Source organism: Amphiura filiformis, unplaced genomic scaffold (assembly GCF_039555335.1).
Source record: "Amphiura filiformis unplaced genomic scaffold, Afil_fr2py scaffold_52, whole genome shotgun sequence".
NCBI lineage: Eukaryota > Metazoa > Echinodermata > Ophiuroidea > Amphilepidida > Amphiuridae > Amphiura > Amphiura filiformis.
Window position 1 is genome coordinate 682,467 of NW_027305516.1, and position 25,324 is coordinate 707,790.

Consider the following 25,324-nt stretch of genomic DNA (forward strand, 5'->3'; position numbering starts at 1 on the left):
CGAGTCTAGGTAAAGGAAACGTAGAGAACGAGTGTTTCTCTACTAATGTTATAGTCAAAATATCATGGTTTTTTTTGTACAACTGAGGGGTGGTGCCATAACTTTGTGTATCCCCGAGGTGGTGAAGTATTATAGGGGGGGGGGGGGGCAAAGATTGGTTGGCAGGTCAAAAGGGGGGGGGCAAGTATTTTTTTTGCAGGTCGAAAGTTGGGTGGGGGAGGGCAAGGAAATTTTGGCTCAGATATTTTAGGAACATTAGGAACACGTTCAAATATGCACAATTCCTGATCGGTTATTTATTTATTTATTTATTTATTTATTTATTTATTTATTTATTTATTTATTTATTTATTTATTTATTTATTTATTTATTTATTTATTTACACACAAATTCAAAGTACAGACCTCTGGCAAGGCAACGGTTCACTCGCACCTATAAGATTAGTATTTTTGAAAACAGCTGTATTGTATTCAATCTTTGTTTGCAGACATACACAGGTGATTAGTGCAATCTGCTTATGTTAGCATGGTTGGGTGATCTATTCAAACATTGTATTCATCTATTGCGATTATTACGTCACTTCTTAACTTATAGAGGCCCTGCATTCTTTTATCGATTGGCTCCAAACAAGGGATTTGAACCGGTGTCCTTCACCGTAGTTATGGCGGAGTGCTGTTCAACAAAAGCATGATTGCAATCTACCACGACATTTCGGCTCACACACATAAGAAATGCATTACGATAAAATAAGTTGATGAAAACAGTGCAACAGAGCATTAATGCCCAAAATTGAAAAGCTGTATAATTTATAAACAATATACACTACACATAAAAAATACTACTAAGGGATTTTCAACATATAAGAATCCAAACAATCAAGTACCAACATGCACAGTTTTGTCCTTATATCACTTTTGGGTTTATAACAAAATGTTTTCAAGCCTCTATCGTGATCGGCAGCTGCATAAGACATCTCTTTGATAGCTGATAATGCCCATCTATTCACCAAGTGGCTATTAACTGATGAGTACTGTCATTATGCTAAAATGAAATCATTGTTTATCAACAAAGGCGAGGGACTCGACTGTCGATATGCTCAAACAAACCGCTACACTGTTCAATGGCTTTCTTGTACTATATGAAATATGGTGGGCGATTTGAAATGCACGTGCCCTGAGCAAACTACGATGCGTACGCACACTGCAGGGCAAAGAAAAATGGAAATTGTCATAATTCGCGCGCATACTGCCGGGCAATGACGTCACATGTCAAGTGGTCTATACCCGATCAATGTTGGAGTTGCCTATAGCCTATATGTTTAAAATTCAATATGGCTACCGAACTGTCATGTGGTCCAGTGGATTAGTGCGCTGGACTTCTGTATTCTGTATGTAGCAGCGGCGAGGGTTCGAGGCCCACCTGTGCCGAACTGAAATTCCATTTTTTTTTAAAATTTAATATTAGAAAAATGAGACTGGGCGAATTTATGTATGACGTAGAGAGGATTAAGATCCCTTTATTGACCCCTGACCCCACCGACTACCCCGGGCTGATTTCATGCAAAACAAATCACCAGATGACTGACTATAGGACATAGCGCCACAACACGAGCGTTGGTAAAGTACCGGTATGTGGCTTCACTGCAATACATAGCTACGTAAAACGTACGTGTTAACGTACGTAAAAACGTACGTCCTACGTCTACGTTTAGAAAATCGCAATCTCTCTAATGCTACCTCTTCTACTTCTAGGCACATATGAGTCATGTCTACTACTTGCTCCGTATCTTCCCTAATTCTGTCTTTAGATTCTTCTTAATAATAATAATTTATTCTTATATAGCGCATTACATCAAAGACCACAAGGCGCTTTACAATTAAAACATGTGTACGTAAAAACAAAATACCCATATAAATATACATAATTAAGAAATAAGAAACAAATGAAATAGGCACACGATGAACATTGCACAAAAGGGATTGCACGGCAAAAATGCATGCAAAATGAGCAGAGAAACAACTAGAAGTGAAATGTTCAGAGTGATGGCATAAGCAATAAAGCAAAATAAGTTTAACCAAACAACAATTTTGTAAACAACGGCAATATACTGCAAACAAATATCAGAGATGAAATTAGAATCATAAAACACATTTTTTAAAACGCCAAGCTGTACACTACATTGATAACACGTGAGTAGAAAAAAAAATGAAAATGAAGTATACAGCGAAGCAATTAAACACATGATCATCAATTCAATGCAATATAAAAAATGGCAAAACACAAAATCAAATTGAATATGAAAAATTCCAAACAAATGGATACTTTTAACGCAAACAATACCAAAAGTAGCAAAGCAAACATATTTACACCAGGTATAATACTCAAATGAACAGAGCAATCACGAGAACAACCAAGAAAATAACTTGAGTTATACGAGGTGTAGGCAAAATATTATGCGAAACATATTGCACACTTTTTTAAGCATAATAAATAACCAAAATTGCACAATTATTAATAATACAATAATATCAAAATATCAACAAACTACCAAAATGGCGAAGCAAACATATCTACACTAGGTATGAAAAGAGGAAGACACATCACGAGAGCAACCAAGAAAAAGAACTTATACGAGGTGTAGACAAAATATTATGTGAAACATATTGCACATTTTTTTAAACATAATTGATAACAAAAATTTCGTAATAATTAATAAAACAATAATATCAAAATATCAACAATAACAAAGTGGCGAAACAAACATATCTACACCAGGTATAATGCTCAAATGAAAAGAACAAGACACATCACGAGAGCAGCCAAGAAGAAACTTGAGTTATACGAGGTGTAGACAAAATATTATGCGAAACATACTGCACATTTTTTTAAACATAATTGATAACAAAAATTTCGTAATAATTAATAATACAATAATATCAAAATATCAACAATAACAAAGTGGCGAAACAAACATATCTACACCAGGTATAATGCTCAAATGAAAAGAACAAGACACATCACGAGAGCAACCAAGAAGAAACTTGAGTTATACGAGGTGTAGACAAAATATTATGCGAAACATACTGCACATTTTTTTTTAAACATAATTGATAACAAAAATTTCATAATAATTAATAATACAATATATCAAAATATCAACAAACAATACCAAAGTGGCGAAGCAAACATATCTACACCAGGTATAATGCTCAAATCTTGGTCCGATTCGGGTAAGTTGTGTATTATGATATTACACTTCCGTAATTCCCTCTGTCGGTACTCCTCAATGGCCTCTTGGACCTTAGTATCAATAGAACTCTCCAGCTTGTCAACCTTTATATTTAACTCCCAAAGTCCACTTCTACAGCTGTCCTGTTCGTCCCTAACACCCTGGAGTGTTTTCCCCAATTTTTTTTTATGGTAGGAAGTGCGTGCATGGAAGAGTCGCATGTCCAAATGATGTTGGGAACCTCTTTATCAAGCATTAGGTCGTACATAGGCTCTGACACTGCAGTGCAGTATAGGCACATCCACATGGCGCAAAATTCACATCTCAGTGCCTTTATATTCTCATTTATGTCACCATCACATTTGGCACAGTTTACGGGAGTGTCAACTACTTCATTACCACTACTGGCGCTTAATGACTGATCTTGTTCGCCCACTACCTCCAACACTTCCTTTTTACCTCTTTGTTTTGTCTTACTTCTTACATTACTTCTGGTAGGTTTGGTTCGCTCTCTACTATCAGGACTACTAGGCCTACTACCTTTGCGTCTACCTTTCCCATTGCTAATGCTAATTTCACTACTACCTGCATGACTTGAGGAGCGGAATTTGACGCCCTTGGGTGTGACGCTTAAGCTTATCTCTGATTCAGGTAACTCCTCTTCATTTGTTACCACACTCCTACTTCACTGCTACTTACTTTCTGGGTATGTGTTACATCTTCTTCACCATCGGGGTTCTTGACCTCCATTTTGGATTTAAGCTTCAAAGTATTACGCCACCCACACACACACCAGAAAATCTTCGAAATCTCTATAATCAGTACAGCATCCGCTTTATCGAGTAAAGCCAAGGACATAAAAGACAATATGCAGTGGGTATTGTGGTGAAAAAGGATGTTAAAACATAAGATTTAGTGAAAAGTTTTACTCAATATCGATGACAACAATCTTCATCAGTCTGACCTCTGATGACCTCATGCTCCTCATCCCACAAGGTTAGTATTAAAACAAAGATTATAAAAACAAGATTATATCTTTTCCATAAAATAGGTATGTAGTCTTTCTTTCGGTCGTATTAATACGGTTAACGGCACAATCCTTTGATTGTGATTATAACCGTCTTGCACGCCGTGTACTTACCGTAGTAGCTCTGCACAACGGTATAGGAAGCTATACCGTGCAACGCAATAATTGCATGATTTCAATTAGTGTTTGCACTACAAAATGCAAGGCTCCTAGGCCTGTAGCTTATATAGTTGCATGTTTGTCATAATATTAATTACACAGCTTCTTGGCTAAACTCCTATGCTTGAAATTGTAATTAATACTTCATTATCTATCCAGAATAAATAAAAATTCATCAGCACATGATCCACATCGGCGCACCCAAACTGAGATGACACTTCTGTGCAAACATAGTGAGATAGCCCGAGTACCGACTGTGAACTCAGGTAGCACAGTGGTAAAGCTCTGGACCGGTAATCTAGCGACCGGGGTTCAATCCCCGCTGATTCCTGATTTTTTCTCTCTCAATATTTTCATATGCCAGTTTGCTCGAGCCCCATCACGCCAAACTTAAATAGGGCAGCACCAATACGAAAATGTCATACCGATTAATGATGTGTCTGTTTTGCCCGGTTTTTTAAGTTTGTATTGCGAACTAGTACCGTACTTACTGGCCATCGCATATACACTGTATGTGTTCGAGTTATCGACTAATATTTTCATCGTAATATTAACCCGATTAGGGGTTTATCATTTTTCGGAAGGGGGGGGGTCCCAAATATACTGGGGCGGGGTTCTTAATTTTTGGAAAGAATAAAAAGGGGGGTCATAAAATGACCGAAATGTAGGCAGTCCCAAATTTGCTAGCTGTTAATGTATAATGGATATTTTCACATTTCCGATATTTTGATATTTTAGATACAGGGAGTGTTGATAAATACTTTGGTGGAAAATAGTGGGGTAAAAATAAAAGTGGGTCATAAAAAGAGGGGGGGGGGGGAAAAAAAAGAGACTGGATTTGGTGCCAATTTTTTAAAATTTTTATTGAACCCTATGATGTTATGTTAAAACATATGGGGTTATGGGGTTCACTAACTTTTTTCAAATTTTCCATTTCATTTTCAGTTTTATTTAATGCCTTAGGGATATGAAGGAAATCCTTTCCATATTTGCATGGAGCAATTCCATCCCAATTCCATGCAAAAGATGGAGTATGTGTCTGTGTCCGATGTTTCATTCCATCTTTTTACTATTAGAATTATATGTTATATGTATCCCATGTCTGTGAAGATGGAATAAGGATGGGAGCTGGCTCATCAAGGTTGTGGTTTTACTCTATTGTACTATGCTATTGTGCCAAAATCTCATAAATCTCATAAATGGCCAGAGTTGTTATGGGATTATCTTAAGACCTTCAGGAATGTACTTTTCTGATTTTGATATTAGCTTGGATTTTCATACATTTCAAAGCCAGTGTTGGTTGAAATGTTATTTTTATACAGTGTCATGGTCATAATAATCTCAAATTACAAATATCATAACCCAGGATTAACAGGTTAATGGAATCTAATATCATGTTTCATTATACAAATGAGTTGACAACATGCAAATATAAACCTACATAGGGTATTCTACAAGCATAATTATCAGAATTGAAAGCTCTGATAAACATAAAACTTTAACCTTCAGAAATCTTAAGGTTTTAAAATACCGTAGGCCTACCATATAATATAGAATATTACCCCATATAGTCCATATTTATAACATTGGATAGACAGCGTGGTGAGGTGGTTTTCAGAAACTGAAAAATACTGTTTTAAGGGTTGTATTAGGTTCATCTGGATTGTCAATTATAACTGTTTGATGGGAATTCATACTATCAAATCCAATTTTTGGTGACCAGCTTCTGGCGCCGCCACCGGCAGCAACTTCAGGAAAGAAGAAGAAGCAAGGTTGCCAGTCTGATGAAGTGCTGCGTAGCAGCATGAAACTGTAACAAGGTATGTCACCAAAAATTGGATTTGATAGTATGAATTCCCATCAAACACTGTTTTAAGGGGCTTCATCAATGTCACTATTATTTATTAATATTAATGTTTAGAATGTTAGAATTTTACAACTGTATAAATGTTTTATATTGGCAGAGGATACTAAACAGTAAACCATTGTGTTTAACAAGCTTTATGATTTGTCTCATATCCCTGATTTAACCAACCGCAAATAATGAGTGTTTATGCAAGGACGAATGCCTATTGTTGCATAGTGTTATAATACCAAGAAAATTGCATGGAAGCTGGCTATCTGGCTCCCATCTTGCTCCAGTGCACACAGCGACAAGTTCCTGGTTTACTATATTTTTAACAAGCAAACCAATAGGCAAGCATGGAATTGACAAAGATGGAACAACATGGAATCATTCCATGTTAAGATGGAAAGGATTTCCTTCATACCCCTTAGTGTTATACCCTATGTCATTTTAAAGTGCATTTTTGGATTTCAGTTTATTTGCTGCAAGAATATGTCGGTGACCGGAGTCATTTTTAATGACCCTCCACCTATCGCGGGCAAAAATTTGTATGTCTCCCCCCCCCCCTCCCCTTATCTTGGATCAAAACATTTTATGACTCCCTCCTCCGGAGCGTGCCAAAACTGAAGCGTGAAGAAAGTGTGCACCTATTTTGGGTGTTAACATTATAACTCCCCCTATCTTTGGTCTAAAAATTGTATGACCGCCCCTATATTTGGGACCCCTCTTCCGAAGAAAATGCCAGCCCCTTTAAAACAGATGTATGGATCTGTGTGAACATAGCGTTGTGAATTCGGCAGACGGCCGAATCCGGATTCGGCTTTTGGTAAATTCATTTTACGCATGCATAACATTTGAATTAGAGAACAAGGGATCAATGATGTACATAATAGAGGGCAGCATATCATTTTTTTAACGGAGATAAGATGATAACAGCAGTAATCTGATAAGTAATCAAAAGAGGGCGACATACAGGGTTAGCTAACAGTGCATCGCAGTGCGGTCAACGACGATAACCGTTAAAAAAATCCTTATGCTGCCCTCTAAAGGTAAAGCATAGATCCCTTGTTCTCTAATTCAAAAATAATGCATGCGTAAAATGAATTTACCAAAAGCCGAATCTGGATTCGGCCGTCTGCCGAATTCATAACGATATCATATGCCCTCTGATAACTTCCTAGGGTCTGACCCTAGACTATGCCATAGTCGATTTGGTAACTTCCTAGGGTCTGACCCTAGACTATGCCCTAGTCAATTTGGTAACTTCCTAGGGTCTGACCCTAGGCTATGCCATAGTCAATTTGGTAACTTCCTAGGGTCTGACCCTAGACTATGCCATTGTCGATTTGGTAACTGCCTAGGGTCTGACCCTAGACTATGTCCAGGTGGTGGCCGCATTGCATTCTCTAAATCCAGTAAATTTTCATCGTCAACCGTGTAATTGAATGGGATTATTTTGAAATTTTAAAACGCTTGAAATATCACAAACAAATAGGCCTATGTTGATAAATAATATAATTGCAAGCTAAAACCGTTGGGGTTCGATAATGAACCCCACAAAACTAACCGAGTATATTGGAAAATGCCATACGGCCGGGCGGTTTCACAAATTGCCGGCTCGATCATGTCATCCGCCGCCTGACTGTGTCACATATTAAAAATTGAATAACCTGAATTAGAAGCTATCAGTTTCTTTGGAAGGGGGGGGGGGCTCCCAAATATACCGGGGGTCGTATTTGGTCATGCAATTTTTGATGAACAAAAATGGAGTCACAGATGGTGTTTTTATTCAAAAATACTGATTTCAATAAAATTTTAGCCTGTTTAGGGGGTGAGGTGTATCGGTGGGAGGGGTATAATTTTTTTGCCGAAATAGGGGGATCACAATTTTATTGACGCCAACTTTTTGTAAATTTGGGACACCCTCACACTTCCGAAAAAGGTTATAGCCACCTTAAGTATATTAGACTGGGATAGTATTGTCCGAGTAACATTATTTTAATTAAATCATAAACTCAAGAATGCAATAGGCCTTGTAAAAACCTGTTCCTGATTGAAGAATAGCAGCTCTTTCTTAAGTAAATATCCTGTTTTGCCAAATGAAACATTTGCAATTTGAGAGAAAATGGGCCGTTAACATGAACTTTTGCACGTTTTTTTACAATTGCAGTCACAAAAGACTTGGAACAATTCTAAACACTCAAAATGTTAAGTATAGGCTTAGAGTGTGCTCGTGATTTTAATATCCGAAAATGGGTATTCCAAGAATCACTAACCTGAAAACAGTCTTTAAAATGTCTTCTAAAAATTTAATGCTCTGCGTGCTAGCCATGCGCTTCAACGGATAAATTCAAGTTTTGAACTTTTTCTCAAAATAACAAGAGCTATCTTAAGAACCACTGAATCAATACTAGGCTTGTTTGTACTCATTTTAATGCATTTTTCAAGCTGATTCCAAATATGGTCATGAAAATTCACATTTCTGAAATTTTTGAATTTTTTGAATTTTTTTAAACATGTCGTCTGCAGTCGACACCCGCGTGAAGAGAGTTAAAATCGGTCTTTTAGTCTTAAAATGCTTGTGCAGTATACAACAGACTGAAGCTGACAATTATAACAGATTAAAATTAAAGGATTATCAGCTACATGTATGTATGTGATAATAAAATGATCAATAAATCCTTATATTGCATTTTTCCTCAGATTTTAATATGACGAATATGCCAGCCAATTGGATGGACCGTCTACCATTTCATGTATGCAGATATTGCCGACAAAGATTCTATTATGATACCAGTCGCTATTTAGTTCATTTAAGACACCATGAAAACTGGATACATCCAAACAGGAATAGGGGTCAAAGGTCATTTCGGGGTCATTTCCAGCAGACAGCCAAAACTGTGACCTTCGTAAGATATCAAGATCGCAAACCTCTTAGGGAAGAAGGCAAAGATAATACAGGAGTTTTCCGAAGGAGATTCTCAACACGGAACAAGCCAAGGCATGATGATATTAAGTCTTACCAATGTAAATATTGCGACAAGAGCTTCTCACAGGCAGATCAAAAGATTGATCATGAAAGGAGTCATGCCAAAAAGAAATCGTACCAAAGAGAAAAGATTCACACTGAATCAAAGTCTTATCAATGTAAATATTGCAACAAGAGCTTCTCAGACCGCAGTAACAAAGCTAGCCATGAAAAGATTCATACCAAAGAGAAACATTACCAATGTAAATATTGCAATAAAAGTTTCTCGCAGGCACCTCACAAGACTATCCATGAAAGGACTCATACCAAAGAAAAACCTTACCAATGTAAATATTGCAATAAGAGTTTCTCGCAGACATCTCACAAGACTGTACATGAAAGGATTCATACCAAAGAGAAACCTTACCATTGTAAATATTGCAATAAGAGTTTCTCGCAGGGATCTCACAAGAATATTCACGAAAGGATTCATAGCAAAGAAAAACCTTACCAATGTAATTATTGCAACAAGAGTTTTTCAGACCGAAGTAACAAGGCTAACCATGAGAAGATTCACACCAAAGTAAAACCTTACCAATGTAATTATTGCAACAAGAGTTTCTCAGGCCGAAGTAACAAGGCTAACCATGAGAAGATTCACACCAAAGTAAAACCTTACCAATGTAAATATTGCAATAAGACTTTTTCACGAGCAGATTCCAAGACTCTTCATGAAAGGATTCACACCAAGGAGAAACCCTACCAGTGTGAATATTGTGTCCAGAGTTTCGCAACCCAAACTACCAAGAAGCTACATGAAAGGACGCATACCAACGAAAAACCTTACCAATGCAAATATTGCAATAAGAGTTTCACACAGGCACATCACAAAGCTTCCCATGAAAGGATTCACTCCAAAGAAAAACCTTACCAATGCATATATTGCAACAAGAGTTTTTCTCATGCAAGTACCAAGACTAAACATGAAAGAATTCACACCAAAGAGAAACCTTACCAATGTAAATATTGCAATAAGACTTTCTCATGTGCACACAGTAAGACTCAACATGAACGGGTTCATACGAAAGAGAAACCTTACCAATGTAAGTATTGCAACAAGAGTTTTTCTCATGCAAGTACCAAAACTGGACATGAAAGGATTCACACCAAAGAAAAACCTTACCAATGTAAATATTGCAATAAGAGTTTCAGAGACCACAGTCATAAAGCTAGCCATGAAAAGACCCACACCAAAGCAAAACATTTACCTTACCAATGTAAATATTGCAGCAAGAGTTTCTCAGTCCGAAGTAGCAAGAATAGACATGAAAAGATTCACATCAAAGAAAAATCTTAACTATATAATTTTTCATCGGAGTTTTTCTCATGCAGATACCATCATACCATGACTAATTTTGAAAGGTTTCAGACTAAAGAGAAACCATACCATTACCAATGTATATATTGCAGGACGTTTTTCTTATGCAAGTATCAAGATTCAACATAAAGGCCGGGCATAAAGGATTGCAACAAATGTTTCTTTGTGGCAGGAGACAAGACTAAACACAAAAGGATCTAACTCAAAGAGAAAGCATATCAATGTTAAAATGGCAAGAGTTTCTCACAAAAAGTATATATTGCAGGACGTTTTTCTCATGCAAGTACCAAGATTCAACATAAAGACCGGGCATAAAGGATTGCAACAAATGTTTCTCTATGGCAGGAGACAAGACTAAACACAAAAGGATCTAACTCAAAGAGAAAGCATATCAATGTAAAAATGGCAAGAGTTTCTCACCCCGGGTTTTCTCACGTGCAGACAGTAAGACTCAACATGAACGGGTTCATACGAAAGAGAAACCTTACCAATGTAAATATTGCAACAAGAGTTTTTCTCATGCAAGTACCAAAACTGGACATGAAAGGATTCACACCAAAGAAAAACCTTACCAATGTAAATATTGCAATAAGAGTTTCAGAGACCAGTCATAAAGCTAGCCATGAAAAGACCCACACCAAAGCAAAACATTTACCTTACCAATGTAAATATTGCAGCAAGAGTTTCGCAGTCCGAAGTAGCAAGAATAGACATGAAAAGATTCACATCCCCGTTCACATCAAAGAAAAATCTTAACTATATAATTTTTCATCGGAGTTTTTCTCATGCAGATACCATCATACCATGACTAATTTTGAAAGGTTTCAGACTAAAGAGAAACCATACCATTACCAATGTATATATTGCAGGACGTTTTTCTTATGCAAGTATCAAGATTCAACATAAAGGCCGGGCATAAAGGATTGCAACAAATGTTTCTTTGTGGCAGGAGACAAGACTAAACACAAAAGGATCTAACTCAAAGAGAAAGCATATCAATGTTAAAATGGCAAGAGTTTCTCACAAAAAGTGACAAGACTAAACATGAATGGATTCACACCAAAAAGAAACTTTACTTTACATTTTTACAATGGCATCCAAGAGGTGATTGAGTTAAATGGGCAGAGGCTAGGAGCAGTTTCAAGTTTCAAATATCTTGGTATAATCATATCAAATGAAGGACCTTCATCGACGAAAGAGTTTTTCACATTCAAGTTACAAGATTCAGCATGAAAGACTTCCACTGCAAATATTGCAACAAGCAATGACGTGTAGAAAGCCATGAAAGGACTCGCACCAAAGGGACATGTGAATTAATACCGAAGACAAAAAGAACATTATCGATGTAAATATGAAATAGGAAATTTTGACAATTGAAGAGCTTTGTTTCAAAACCCCTTACATCCACTTGCCCATTTTTTTGAGAACACATTAAAAATCATCAAAACATCACTGATATATGGGGTTTGCAACAAAAGCAGTGTTTGGCGGGATGCTTGGGTACGATGAGCATCCCGCCAAAAACTGCTTTTGTTGAAAAACACCTTATATCAGTGATTATTTTGATGATTTTTTGATGCGTTCTCAAAATTAGGAAAGTGGATGTAAGGGGTTTTGAAACAAAGCTCTTCAATTTTGCATGGACCAGAATTGTAAATAAACTCCTCAACAAAAGTTTGGAAAGTTTTTTCAAGCATCTGTATCTCCAATTATTTGTGACATATTCATATCGTGTTGCATATCACTGGTTAGCTACAATACTCCCCTTTACAATGACACCCCATTTGAAACAATAACATTTTCACGGCTGAGTACACGCCTTGTGAATGTAGTTGGGGCTCAAAAAGAATTTGCCAAATTGACCATTATTCTGTGCAGAAAGTTGCAATCCCATAACTTCACAATCTGGAACGTAATGCAATCCTCCAAGATGACACCATTCGCCCCACATAGCCACGGTAGTCAATGAGTAGCTACAGAATATGGGAGTAGAGTCAAAATGGCCTGCCATCAGGCCAGACCGGGGGCCAGACCTCAACCCGATTGAACACTTGTAGGACCAGCTTGATCGTGCTATGCGTGCCAGAGAAGCCCATATGCAACCACATTGAATGACCTGCGACGAATCCTTGTTGGAGAATGGAATTCCATCCCACAATAACGTGTAACCAGGTCGGTGAGCAGCATGAGGAGAAGGTGCCTGACTATTGTGGCTGCCTGTGGTTTTTCCACCCGCTATTGAGGTTAGTGGCTAGCGTTGTTTGAGCACAGAATAATGGTCAATTTGGCAAATTCTGTTTGAGACCCCACTACATTCACAAGGCATGTACTCAGCCGTGAAAAACGTTATTGTTTCAAATAGGGTGTCATTGTAAAGGGGAGTATTGTAGCTATCCAGTGATATGCAACACGATATGAATATGTTACAAATAATTGGAGATACAGATGCTTGAAAAAACTTTCCAAACTTTTGTTTGATACTTGAAACTTGGAAACAATTTTGGAGGGCAACCCTGAGAGTCAGATTTCCATCGAACGATCCCCCGGTTCCTAAGTGTACTATATTACAACAACTGGTTTTCACATGCATGTACCAATCAAGACTCAAAATAAAGGATTCATACCATCCAGAGAAAATCTACACTTCCCACAATACATTTGTTCAATTTCAATTTCTGTACTGATTTGCTATCAAATCCAAAATGGGACGATAATGACAAAATAAGTACCTTTAAATAAAAAGAGCACATCCAGATCTTGCAAAATATGATTATTTCTCGACTATCGATCCGTATATCTAGCCAGTCTGTTCTCAACATGAAAACAGAGGGAGTCTGTCATTTGATGTAATGAGCATGCAGCAAAGGGTTCTGGGAAGGGTGAGGTATCTTCTCTGCATACAAACATTGCCAAGGAGAAATCTAATAGAAGGCCATATTCAGGGTTTGGAAAATGTTTAAAAAAAATAATAGACCGCTGCCCTGCTCATTTTCTGTACATAAGATAACGTAAATGAGTATCGGCTACAAAGGCTCGAGCTCTGCTTCAGGGGCGGTGCAATAAGCCCGGCAATAAGTACTGTTTTTCTGAGCCATTTTAGAATGTTTTATGTAAAAGGCGCCACATGAATGTTTAGCTAGTTCTAGCCCTATTCTCGTGAAAAATTACATGATACCCGACATTTCACACTCTTTTGGAGTCAAATTTACTCTTTTGCAGTGAAATTCACTTAAAAGTAAAATTCGAGGCGGGAAATACACTCAACTTTAAAGCGAATGTTTTACTCTATTGGAGTAATTGTCATTCTTGTTTGACGTGCCTAATACCCTGTCGTGCTTTCATGCCGCTTGCCGCAGCAGCATGACAGCAATCATAAGCTTTGATTGTCTGCAATATGTTCATGCGCCATGCCGCTCAGCGGGAAGCGGCATGAAAGTATGGAAGCAGCATTAGTGCTCATTCTTTTAGTTCACACGTGTTATTAACCCTAACGCCAAACGTGGGTTTTGGCTATCGGAAAGGAATGAAAAATTTTGACTTGGCACCCCAGGGATTCGAATCTTAGACCTCTCGGGTACCACGCACAAGATCACCGACTTGTAGCTACGGGGGTATGGCTGACCCGGCCAGCGATTCCCTGGGTATATGTGACTTAAGCTGATTGCATCATGACACGTGCAATGTATGCATGCCCCATAGTTTTCTGTGTACGATTTTATAGTGTTACCGTCGTTTTATCTTTTCAGTTTCTGTTTCCGTATCCGTATCTGTTTTTGTAAGTCATTTGTTATTCTGAAGTGGTAGTCTCCCAGGTGTGACCAATCGTTTATTCTAGCCTTTTGTTAGTTACTGAAAATTTGAAGCTCGTGAATTTCAGTTTTCATTTTGGTAAGTTATATTGATTTTTTACATAAAACCTTGAGATGTGCGGTTGGGTGCTAATCTAGACAAAAGAAGAGTCTAAATTTTACGGTCCTAAATTCGCGGTAAATTGTACGGATTCAATTGACTTGTGTTTCGTGTATATGCACTTACGCCTAGACGTAAGTGGCTCTTAAAAATAGTCTTGCATTGAAATATATACTAACCATGTTGCCAGGTTATAAGCAAAAGCCTATCATATTGGCCATGAAACGAGCGTCTGAAATAGTCAAATATCTCCCAATGAGGCGCATACAAGTGGTGATTTGGTAATCATGTTTTATAATGCAATACAAAAGAATTGCATTGGAGCAAAGATAATTTATTCTATTCATTCGTACCAATGGCAAGCTAATCTGATAATTGGTTGGGCCTATATGCAAGACTCGGGTTTATTTTAAATGTTTATTTTTGCAGAGCTTATTTTCAGTCTCATCTTCTCTGGTCATACTGATAAATTTCGCAAGGGAGGGGGAGGGAGAAAGGGAGGGAGAGGATACTTGAGACTGAACAAGTGAGAGTGGGAGGGGGTGAGGAAGAAAGAGAGGAGAGGGAGAAACGGAAAGACTAGAAAGAGAAGAACTCGAGAGGAAAGAGAAGGGACCGGGGAGAGAGTGGGGAGACTGATCATTCGGAGGGGGGGGGGGAGGAGGAGGAAGCAAAATAGGGTGATAGACGAGGGAAGGGCAACACTGCGGCCTGCACATGTGTATTGGGGTGCGACATGCTCATAAGCGGACCTTTTATGATTTAAGGGCTTATTTTCAACGTTTTTACAGAAAAAAGTGGACCTTTTCATTCGGATTGGCATTTTGTAATAATGTGAATCAATAACAGTGTCAAAGACTAGAGGGCGCTAGACCACAAAAAATACTGGTGTTAACACCCATGACACCGGTGATCCATAACCTTGTCTCTCCAGCCTTTATTGACACAGACATCCACACCTATTGAAATAAGCTGATTGGTACTTCAAAGTTAACAATGAAGTCAGATTACAGTAAACTTACTGAATCCCTTGCGTTTTCGTATCTGAACAATAGACTTACGGAAACTGAAAAGATAAAAAGACCCTTAGGGTTAACTGTTGTGTCAAAGTACTGTTTAGGCCTATGCGAAGTAGCTGCAATAAGAACCTGGTAGTGTACGTATATTTGGGAAAGCTCTCCCATCATGATAGTGACAAGCTGCTTTTAAGGTTATTAATTATTTTAAACTGTTGTGATTTGGTAGTTCACAGCATCTTACGAATGGTAGTGAGCTTTGGCAAAAACTGCATTGCTCAATTCATAGCGAGCGTGTAGAAGAATTAAAATATCACAGATATACTTTTATAGGTGTTGCGGTTCTTGAGTTACGTTGTAAAGAGGGCTGAAACAACAACACTTTTGTAAAACGTACATAACTTATTAACAACAATAAATTAAGCAAGTTTGCAAAGTATACGATTTGTAGAATGAACTTTTGCAAAACATGAAGGTGTTAATTTTTAATAATATATTGATCTAGATAATGCCAATCGATTTTTAGGTTGCTTCGACCAACAATACCTCGTCTACCCTTAAGTCCAATGCACTCTTGAGAACTCCGCTCTCAACTAAATTGATTAAGGACGTTGGCTCTTGGTTCAACTCTTTGAAAGAGTGGAAATTCACTCTTTTACATGAAAAAGTGCACATGACAGTTATTAGCTGCTATTGCACTAACCCATTTATGGCACTGTGCAGTCAATGTGTATAATACGTTAAAAACGCGCAGTGGTTTATAGTGCGTGACATACAGGCACAACGCTTAGACGTGTGATCGCCTAGACGTATATCCACAAGTCTTAGCACACTTTACTATGTAACCATAATTCGTTGTATCACTTGGTGGTTTTAATCTTTGTACGTTTTAATATGATAATATTAGAGAGATTGCGATTTTCCAAACGTAGACGTAGGACGTACGTTAACACGTACGTTAACACGTACGTTTTTACGTAGCTATGTATTGCAGTGAGGCCACATACACTAGTGGAAGTTTTGGATGAGAAAACGGACATTTTGATGAGAATCGGCCAAAATGGTGAGAATTTAATTTTCTCATTCTTTTGGATGAGAAACTTCCTGGTGTGTGTGTCAATCATTATTGTCTTATTAAAACTGGTGAGAATTGCTAATCCCATGAAATAAACATTATTATTTTCTCATCCAAAAGAATGAGAAAATTAAATTCTCGCCATTTTGGCCGTTTCTCATCAAAATGTCCGTTTTCTCATCCAAAACTTCCACTAGTGATACTTTACCAACGCTCGTGTTGTGGCGCTATGTCCTATAGTCAGTCATCTGGTGATTTGTTTTGCATGATATTCAGCCCGGGGTAGTCGGTGGGGTCAGGGATCAATAAAGGGATCTTAATCCTCTCTACGTCATACATAAATTCGCCTAGTCTCATTTCCCTAATATTAAATTTTAAAAAAATGGACTTTCAGTTCGGCACAGGTGGGCCTCGAACCCACACCGCTGCTACATACAGAATACAGAAGTCCAGCGCACTAATCCACTGGACCACATGACAGTTCGGTAGCCATATTGAATTTTAAACATATAGGCTATAGGCAACTCCAACATTGATCGGGTATAGACCACTTGACATGTGACGTCATTGCCCGGCAGTATGCGCGCGAATTATGACAATTTCCATTGTTCTTTGCCCTGCAGTGTGCGTACGCATCGTAGTTTGCTCAGGGCATGGAGGTAGTAGAGAAGGAGAAAGCTCGCACGCATTCTATTGTACAATCATAATTGCCGCCCTTTGAGGTTTCCAGATCAACGTTTTGATTATGTAACTCGATTATCACTTATAATCTTTTTGTGTTGTATACATGCATCGTCGCACACTTGTGTGCGCTATAAATATGCTGAAACAGCATAAGTCATTCTAACTTGATGAAAATGATGCACATTATGCTTTACATCTCTTTCATTGGCTAGTTTAAAAGAGGGCTCAGGACGCGGTTTATTTTGAAACCTCGGGGGAGGAACAATTGTTAAAGTTTTGGGTAAACAAATAAAATCGGACCAGCCCGGGCAGTACCGGGCAACACTGCGATACATCTCGTTTGATGGGAGAATTCCTCAACTTAACAATGCGCAATTTATTTTAATAAGATCTTCGTATTTTTAAAACAGTGGTTAAAACAATTTTACCCGTCCTAAAAATGTTGTGAACTGCACCATTCCATAATAAACTGTTTAGAAACATTCTGGAACAACATGTTTCAACATATTAATCGTAAAAACATATATTAAATGAAATATGAATTAATATTCCAGTTCAACAGCTAAGTAAATGTATGCACATCCATAATACATGTTTTGCGCATACGTGATTTACTTGTTACTAAATATGAACCCCCCATGAGACGGAGTCATTCCAGAAATTATCGGCGATGATCATTAGATCAAAGGTATATCTGTCTCTATTGTGTTTACAATAGGATTTACGTAATGAGCTTAACGCGAACTCACTCCTTCTCTACTACCTTCATGCTCAGGGCACGTGCATTTCAAATCGCCCACCATATTTCATATAGGTGACCCCTCAGCACAACTGACCCCGGATGTCGCCAATCATCATTTTTGAGATATTCAACCAAAATATTCTGCTTTGAAATTAGCTTTAAAATGATGTATATCATGTCTATAGTACTTGACATTTAAGTAGTGAAAAATCAATAAAACAGTCAATAAATCCTTTGTTTCCTATTGTTTATTGTTAAGTTCAATGGAGCATATCTCAATAGTGGCACTGGCGACATCCGGGCTCAGTTGTGCTGAGGGGTCACAGTACAAGAAAACCATTGAACAGTGTAGCGGTTTGTTTGAGCATATCGACAGACGAGTCCCTCGCCTTTGTTGATAAACAATGATTTCATATTAGCATAATGACAGTACTCATCAGTTAATAGCCACTTGGTGAATAGATGGGCATTATCAGCTGTCAAAGAGATGTCTTATGCAGCTGCCAATCACGATAGAGGCTTGAAAACATTTTGTTATAAACCCAAAAGTGATATAAGGACAAAACTGTGCATGTTGGTACTTGATTGTTTGGATTCTTATATGTTGAAAATCCCTTGTAGTAGTATTTTTTATGTGTAGTGTATATTGTTTATAAATTAGACAGCTTATCAATTTTGGGCATTAATGCTCTGTTGCACTGTTTTCATCAACCTATTTTATCGTAGTGCATTTCTTATGTGTGTGAGCCGAAATGTCGTGGTAGATTGCAATCATGCTTTTGTTGAACTGTACTCCGCCATAACTACGGTGAAGGACACCGGTTCAAATCCTTTGTTTGGAGCCAATCAATAAAAGAATGCAGGGCCTCTATAAGTTAAGAAGTGACGTAATAATCGCAATAGATGAATACAATGTTTGAATAGATCGCCCAACCATGCCAACACAAGCAGATTGCACTAATCACCTGTGTATGTCTGCAAACATAGATTGAATATAATACAGCTCTTTTAAAAATACTAATCTTATAGGTGCGAGTGAACCGTTGCCTTGCCAGAGGTCTATACTTTGAATTTGTGTGTAAATAAATAAATAAATAAATAAATAAATAAATAAACAGATAAATAAATGAATAAATAAATAAATAACCGATCAGGAATTGTGCATATTTGAACGTGTTCCTAATGTTCCTAAAATATCTGAGCCAAACTTTCCTTGCCCTCCCCCACCCAACTTTCGACCTTCAAAAAAAATGCTTGCCCCCCCTCCTTTGACCTGCCAACCAATCTTTGACCCCCCCCCCCCCCCACCCCCTATAATACTTCACCACCTCGGGGATACACAAAGTTATTGCACCACCCCTCAGCTGTACAAAAAACACATGATATTTTGACTATAACATTCGTAGAGAAACACTCGTTCTCTACGTTTCCTTTACCTAGACTCGAGGTAAAATCAGCCTATTTCCACGTGGAACCATGGTGGAACGTACGTTTTAATGCTACGTTGAGTCCAAAATGTCAAATCGCAAGGTAATTTTTTATACGCAAAGTATCACACACATTTCAATAGACAATCTCTGCGTATGAATATTGCGTTTAAATTTAGTCCATTTTTAACACGTCGCTGTACCTTTATTATAATGATTTGTTACAAACAAAAAGGATCATAATAATAATTAGACTTTCCTTCGTATGTTCATTATCCTTGACTGTCTTTAACATATTGTGAAAAGGACAAATTTTGTGCATTTTCAACGATTTATCTACGTCGATTTCGCACGTGGAATATCTTCAAAAATAGCTAAATACGTGACCTCGCTTCGATACAGGAGAGTGGTTTTGAATAGATCAACGTACGTCCGATGTCTACGTTTGGAAATCGCAACCTATCTATTAACTTGGTATTTCACTTGTGCAGTTACCCAGACTAAACACGTTCGGTCCGATCTGGAAGGTTTGATTATAGGCGGCGGAAGAGGGGAGGGTACCACGTCCCTCCACTAAGGGGCTGTGCAATAATTATGAGCCCTGTGGGAGGGTGAAATCTGGAGGGCAAGCAATTTTTGGCAAGCCGAGAGGTGGGGCGTAAGCGATTTTTGGCACACATTCATGGGGCGCATTAATAAAATGCTCTAAAAACGGTACTTACTGCTTACTGCTCCCTTAACCGGCTTGGTCGTCGGGGCACCACTGATGACATCTTGACAATCTCTCTCCATCTGGTCCTGTCTTCCACTGCCCTCTGTGAGGTAGCAAAGTTCAGGCCAGTCCATTCTCTTATGTTGTCTTCCCATCTCTTTTTCTGTCTTCCTCTTCTTCTTGAGCCAACCACTGTACTCTGTAGGATTGTCTTTGCTAAACCAGAGGAGATAGAGATGTGGCCGTACCAACGTAGTTTACGTTGCCTGACTGTTGTTAGTAGGTCATCGTAGGGACCAATAGCGTGCTTCACTCTGGTCCGCACCTCCTCTTTATTATGAGATGTTAAGGATCTTATGGAAACACCTCAACTCCAGTGCTTGTATTCTCCTTTCCATGTCAGCTGTCAGTATCCACGTTTCATAGGCATACAGGAAGATGGATATGGCGAGGGTGCGCATCAGTTTGATTTATGATCCCAGTGAGATGTTCTTGTCATTCCATAATGGCTTTAATTTTGCCATGGCACTGGTTGTTTGTGCAATTCTGGAAAGCACTTCAGGTTTTGACCCATCATCTGATATAATCGCACCAAGGTATTTGAAGCTGGTTACTGTGCCTAGCCTTTGCACACTTATTTCCACTGCTTCATTGATCATGTTGATTCCTGATGGATTGTTGGTCATCAGCTTGGTCTTTTCTGCGCACTTATTTCCATTCCATACCTCTGTGATGTTTGATGAAGGTTATTAATCAGTTCTTTCTCACTGCCAGCAAAGCCATCTATATCATCAGCGAAGCGAAGATTAGAAACTGCTCTGCCTCCGATGCTAACAGTTCCCTCATGATTCTCTAGTGCATCAGCCATAATTCTTTCCAGGAACAAGTTGAAAAGCGTTGGTGATAGCAGGCAACCTTGTCTCACCCCGACTGATGTTTGAAACCATCTCCTATGTTTCCATTTGCTAGCACTGCACTCATGGCATTACTGTACAGCTGTTCAATGGTACGCACTAATCTTGGGTTGATGTTATACGTCCTCATAGTGGCCCAAAGTGCAGCATGCCACACCATATCAAACGCCTTCTTAAAGTCAATGAAGACATGGTATAGGTCCTGCTGGGGTTGGAGATGTTTTTCACACAGTATTCTAAGGTTGAATATCTGTTCTGTGGTAATCCTTCCTGCTCTGAAGCCTGCCTGTTCTTCAGCGATGATGTTCTCCGCCAGAAGTTTCACTCTGTTCAGGATAAGTCTTAACATTATTTTGCTGGGGTGGCTGATGAGGCTGATTGTGCGGTAGTTCTGACAAAGCTGGATTAGTGATTAGCTGGATTAGTGATTACACTCCCCCTTTCTTGGGGAGTGTAATCACTAGAGACTGTGTCCAAGGTGTAGGCCATTTGCCGGTCTTCCAAATGTTGTTACATATCTTTGTAAGCATGTCAATAGCTGCATCACCTGCTGCTTGAACAAGCTCACCTGGAACGTTATCTATGCCTGGTGATTTGCCCTTTTTCAGTGCTTTCACAGCGGTACGGAAACGCTTAAATATACAAATTTGTCTGCTCGCTGCGCTCGCAACATGTATCTAGACCATAAAGGTTCATTTGGAATCCAAAACATTTGGTATGCGCAAGGGTGGGGGGGGGGGCAAAGAATTGTTGGCAGTCCGCGGAGGGGGATAAGCGTTTTTGGGCGGGCCGAGAGGGGGGGAGGGGCAAGCGATTTTGGCGAGCCGTTTGGAAATTTTACTCCCCCGGGGGCTCACAATTATTGCACAGTGGGAAACGTCCCCTAATAGAAGAAAAAAATAAAGCAAAAATTGCCCTGTGCATCTTCCTTTTTACTTTTAGCACGAAACACGTGTTTTTGACCAAAATTGCAAAACTTGCCCGCGAACAAAAATGCTCATCCACTGGGAGCAAAAGTCGTTATTTTCGAAATTTTGAAATTGTCACATGTTGTGCACTTTGCGCGCTGAAGTTGTTTAGAGAAACCTAATCTGGGAGCAATAGGGAGCAATAGTCACTTTCAAATGGCAAATTTGTGCGCTTTCTCATACAATGTTCATATTTCACTATTGGCAGCTAAACACGATACTTTGAACACGAATTATGACCAAAATTCATTTCTTTTAAGACCTTTTTTTTTTTAAAAAGTAATTATTTCCTTTGTTTTTTATTTGTAATTTTTACTCTGAAAGTATTTTTTTTTGATGGGGGTGCGTCACATCACCCGCACCTCCATCATTTTTGTTTAAAGGATTTGGGCCCCTGCCCCATACGAGCAATCCCCCTGAAAATAAAACCCAGCTACGCCACTGCGGGGAGGCTCGATCCATCCTATGTTCTATAGCTTTGATTCCTAGGGAATTATATTATGAGTACTAGTATGCTCTGCATTGAAAACATGACCAGATATTCTTTATATGGACTCAAATTGAGAAAATTGGCATGATTCATTATTATTATTGTAATACCAAAAAGAATAATAAATTTAAGAGAAAAACAACAAGAAAAACTTCGAAGAAGTTCGATGGAAACATAAGCTTAGAATTCCTTCAAAGAAATATATTTTCGCCTAATCAATCCCAAATAAAGATGGTGGTAAGCGCGTTTACAGTTTGTCTACAGAATAATAATTATGCTAGAAATGTGTTGCTTCGTGTGATGTTAGTGAGGTTTACCAAAACATAAGGATACTACCGAGAATAGTGACACTAATAATTGTAATATTGGCAACAAACCCAACATTCTGGTCGTCAGCTATTACATTTTGATTTCTACATAGCGTCTGATCACTGCCTGAAGTGGGTAAATATAATAGCTGCCATGTGTAGATGAGTAAAGTATACTGTATGTGAATTGCCAAATGTACACAGGGCAGCTATTGCTCTTAACCACTTCTAGGCACTGAGCATGGGTACATAATTTTGACAAAATTAGTAGTCGGAATTGAAAAATGGTGCAAGCAAAAAAAAATTCTGACAAAACTATATAGCTCACGGTGATGTGCGTTAGAAAGTTGGGAAAATCCTTCATTAGCGATCTATATATTATTTTGAAAAAAGGTTTTTTGCTCGCGGCCCAAGTTGAAGCCTATCAAAATCGAAAATCTTACACTAAAAGACTGAATTTTACGCCTAAAGTTTAACACTGGGATTTGGAAAAAATATAGTATCAAGCATTATAGTTTTTCCTGACATTTACTAAAAAAAAGTTGAAAATTATTGCTTTTCATTTGGCCGAAAAATTAGTTTTACATTGAAAAGGTGTAACTCAAAATTGTGCTCATTTCAACACCAAAATTCGATCGTTTGTATTGTCTCATTAAATGACTGAGTGAACCTTGTACAACAATAGCTATCGGTTGACTAGAGTTCTGAGTGTATACACCAATTTCAACAACTCCTCCTATTCGCTACTTGCACGGTTCCGCCATTATGCACTATGTGCGGGGAGAGCCTCGAACTGGCAGCATACATGAATGGGAATTGAACTAGTCATAACGTTCTGTGTAAGGTTACATAATTCTTCCTTTCATGTATGCTGCCAGTTCGAGGCTCTCCCCGCACATAGTGCATAATGGCGGAACCGTGCAAGTAGCGAATACCTTTGTACAGGAGTCAACCGTTGTTAAACCGTGATGAATCCACACTTTTACTGTAGCGTATACGCGAGCGAGACTACGCGTTACGCGAGAGCGCGTAAAATTCGTCATGCCTGGAACCTTTGTGCGTATGCAAGCTTACAAGCTGAATTCAGTATTTTCAGATAGCGGCCATGATGCAGTCATGGTCCATGGCAAAGGCGATTCGACCTTTGTGGCATTAAACCCAGTTAACAGGAAATTAATCCAGTAAATCGATTCAGTAAAGCAAATAAGCTCATGCATTCGATCACTAACGGCAACAAGCTTCGGTCGATTACGCCAGCTGCAGCGTGTGTAAACTCTAATTTGCATAGAGGCTGTACGTGAAATTATTGATTGGCTCCAAACAAAGGATTTGAACCGGTGCACGTAATCATGGCGCAGTGCAGTCCATTCAATCAAATGTTGTCATCAACCTATTTGATCGCAGTGCATTGTTATGTGTGTGAGACGAACTGTCGCGGTTGATTGCAATCAAACAAACAATGTCTTATGTATTACTTTGTTCCGTGATGAAAATCGTGATGTTTTATTCAATCACTCTTGAAAAATGTATTTCTTTTGTAGGCCTATTACTTTGTTTTGTGATGAAAATCGTGATGTTTTATTTCATCACGCTCTAAACAATAATTATAGTTACATGCATTTCAAGAAAAAATCTTATTAAAACGGTAGGCCCTATGTTGTTTAGAAAAAATGTAGAAAGTGATGATGATGATGATGTCGATGATGATGATGATGATGATGATGATGATGATGATGATGATGATGATGATGTCTCCAAAAGTATCCCGGTTTGTTTTTCTTGCCCTAAATCGTGCGTATCTATTAATAAGGCACTTCAATAATCAATAATCAGTCACGTGACGGCCTCCACTAACTAGCTACTAACTTGGGTTTATGGGCGCTGATATTTCATGTTCACTGTCACTTATTTATCAGAAAAGTGCGACCATTTGTCAATCACCTACAGTACCCAATTTCGGCATACTATATCAGAAACTCATCATGATGATTGCCAGAGAATAGTTAAAATGTAGCTTGTACCGTTTTTTGTGGCATCCTTCAGAAGTGAGCGGTCCGATACCAATATTTTCGGTCAAATCTCCATTCAATTAACACGGGGAGTTGGCTAGCTATGCCTTGCCCTCACTCATATTTTACAAAAGTGCGACTATTTCTGAACATCTAACCTAGCTGTAATTTTAGGTCATGTTAGAGAAATATATTTGCTAGAAGTTTGGAGAATACCTAACATATTGGCTGGTTATTTTTCACACAGTGATGTTAACTAGCCAAGTGCCCATTCTTCCAACGTAGATCATTTGTAGGGGTCACGCGTCAATGGTGAGAGCACTGTGTATTGTGTATAGGAAAACGGACAGTAACTGCAGTATGCTAAATTTTGCCGTTTTATTCTGTAGTTTATGATGGTATTAACAGAGAAATCATCGAAGTTTTTGTAAAGCTTAGTGACAATGATTAACTGACATTTCC

At 38.4% G+C, this 25,324-nt stretch overlaps 1 protein-coding gene across 1 annotated transcript; it reads left to right on the plus strand.

Annotated features, from left to right (window-relative positions):
* Positions 1 to 8,970: 8,970 nt before the first annotated feature.
* LOC140144391 (uncharacterized) lies at positions 8,971 to 11,379 on the plus strand. The gene has a single exon (XM_072166204.1). The coding sequence runs from the start codon at positions 8,974 to 8,976 to the stop codon at positions 10,585 to 10,587; it is 1,614 nt and encodes a 537-aa protein (XP_072022305.1). The 5' UTR covers positions 8,971 to 8,973; the 3' UTR covers positions 10,588 to 11,379.
* The last annotated feature ends 13,945 nt before the right edge of the window (positions 11,380 to 25,324 follow it).

What these genes read in the sequence shown, in the direction of transcription:
- LOC140144391 (XM_072166204.1), top strand. Translation starts at nt 8,974, where the DNA reads ATGACGAATATGCCAGCCAATTGGATGGACCGTCTACCATTTCATGTA.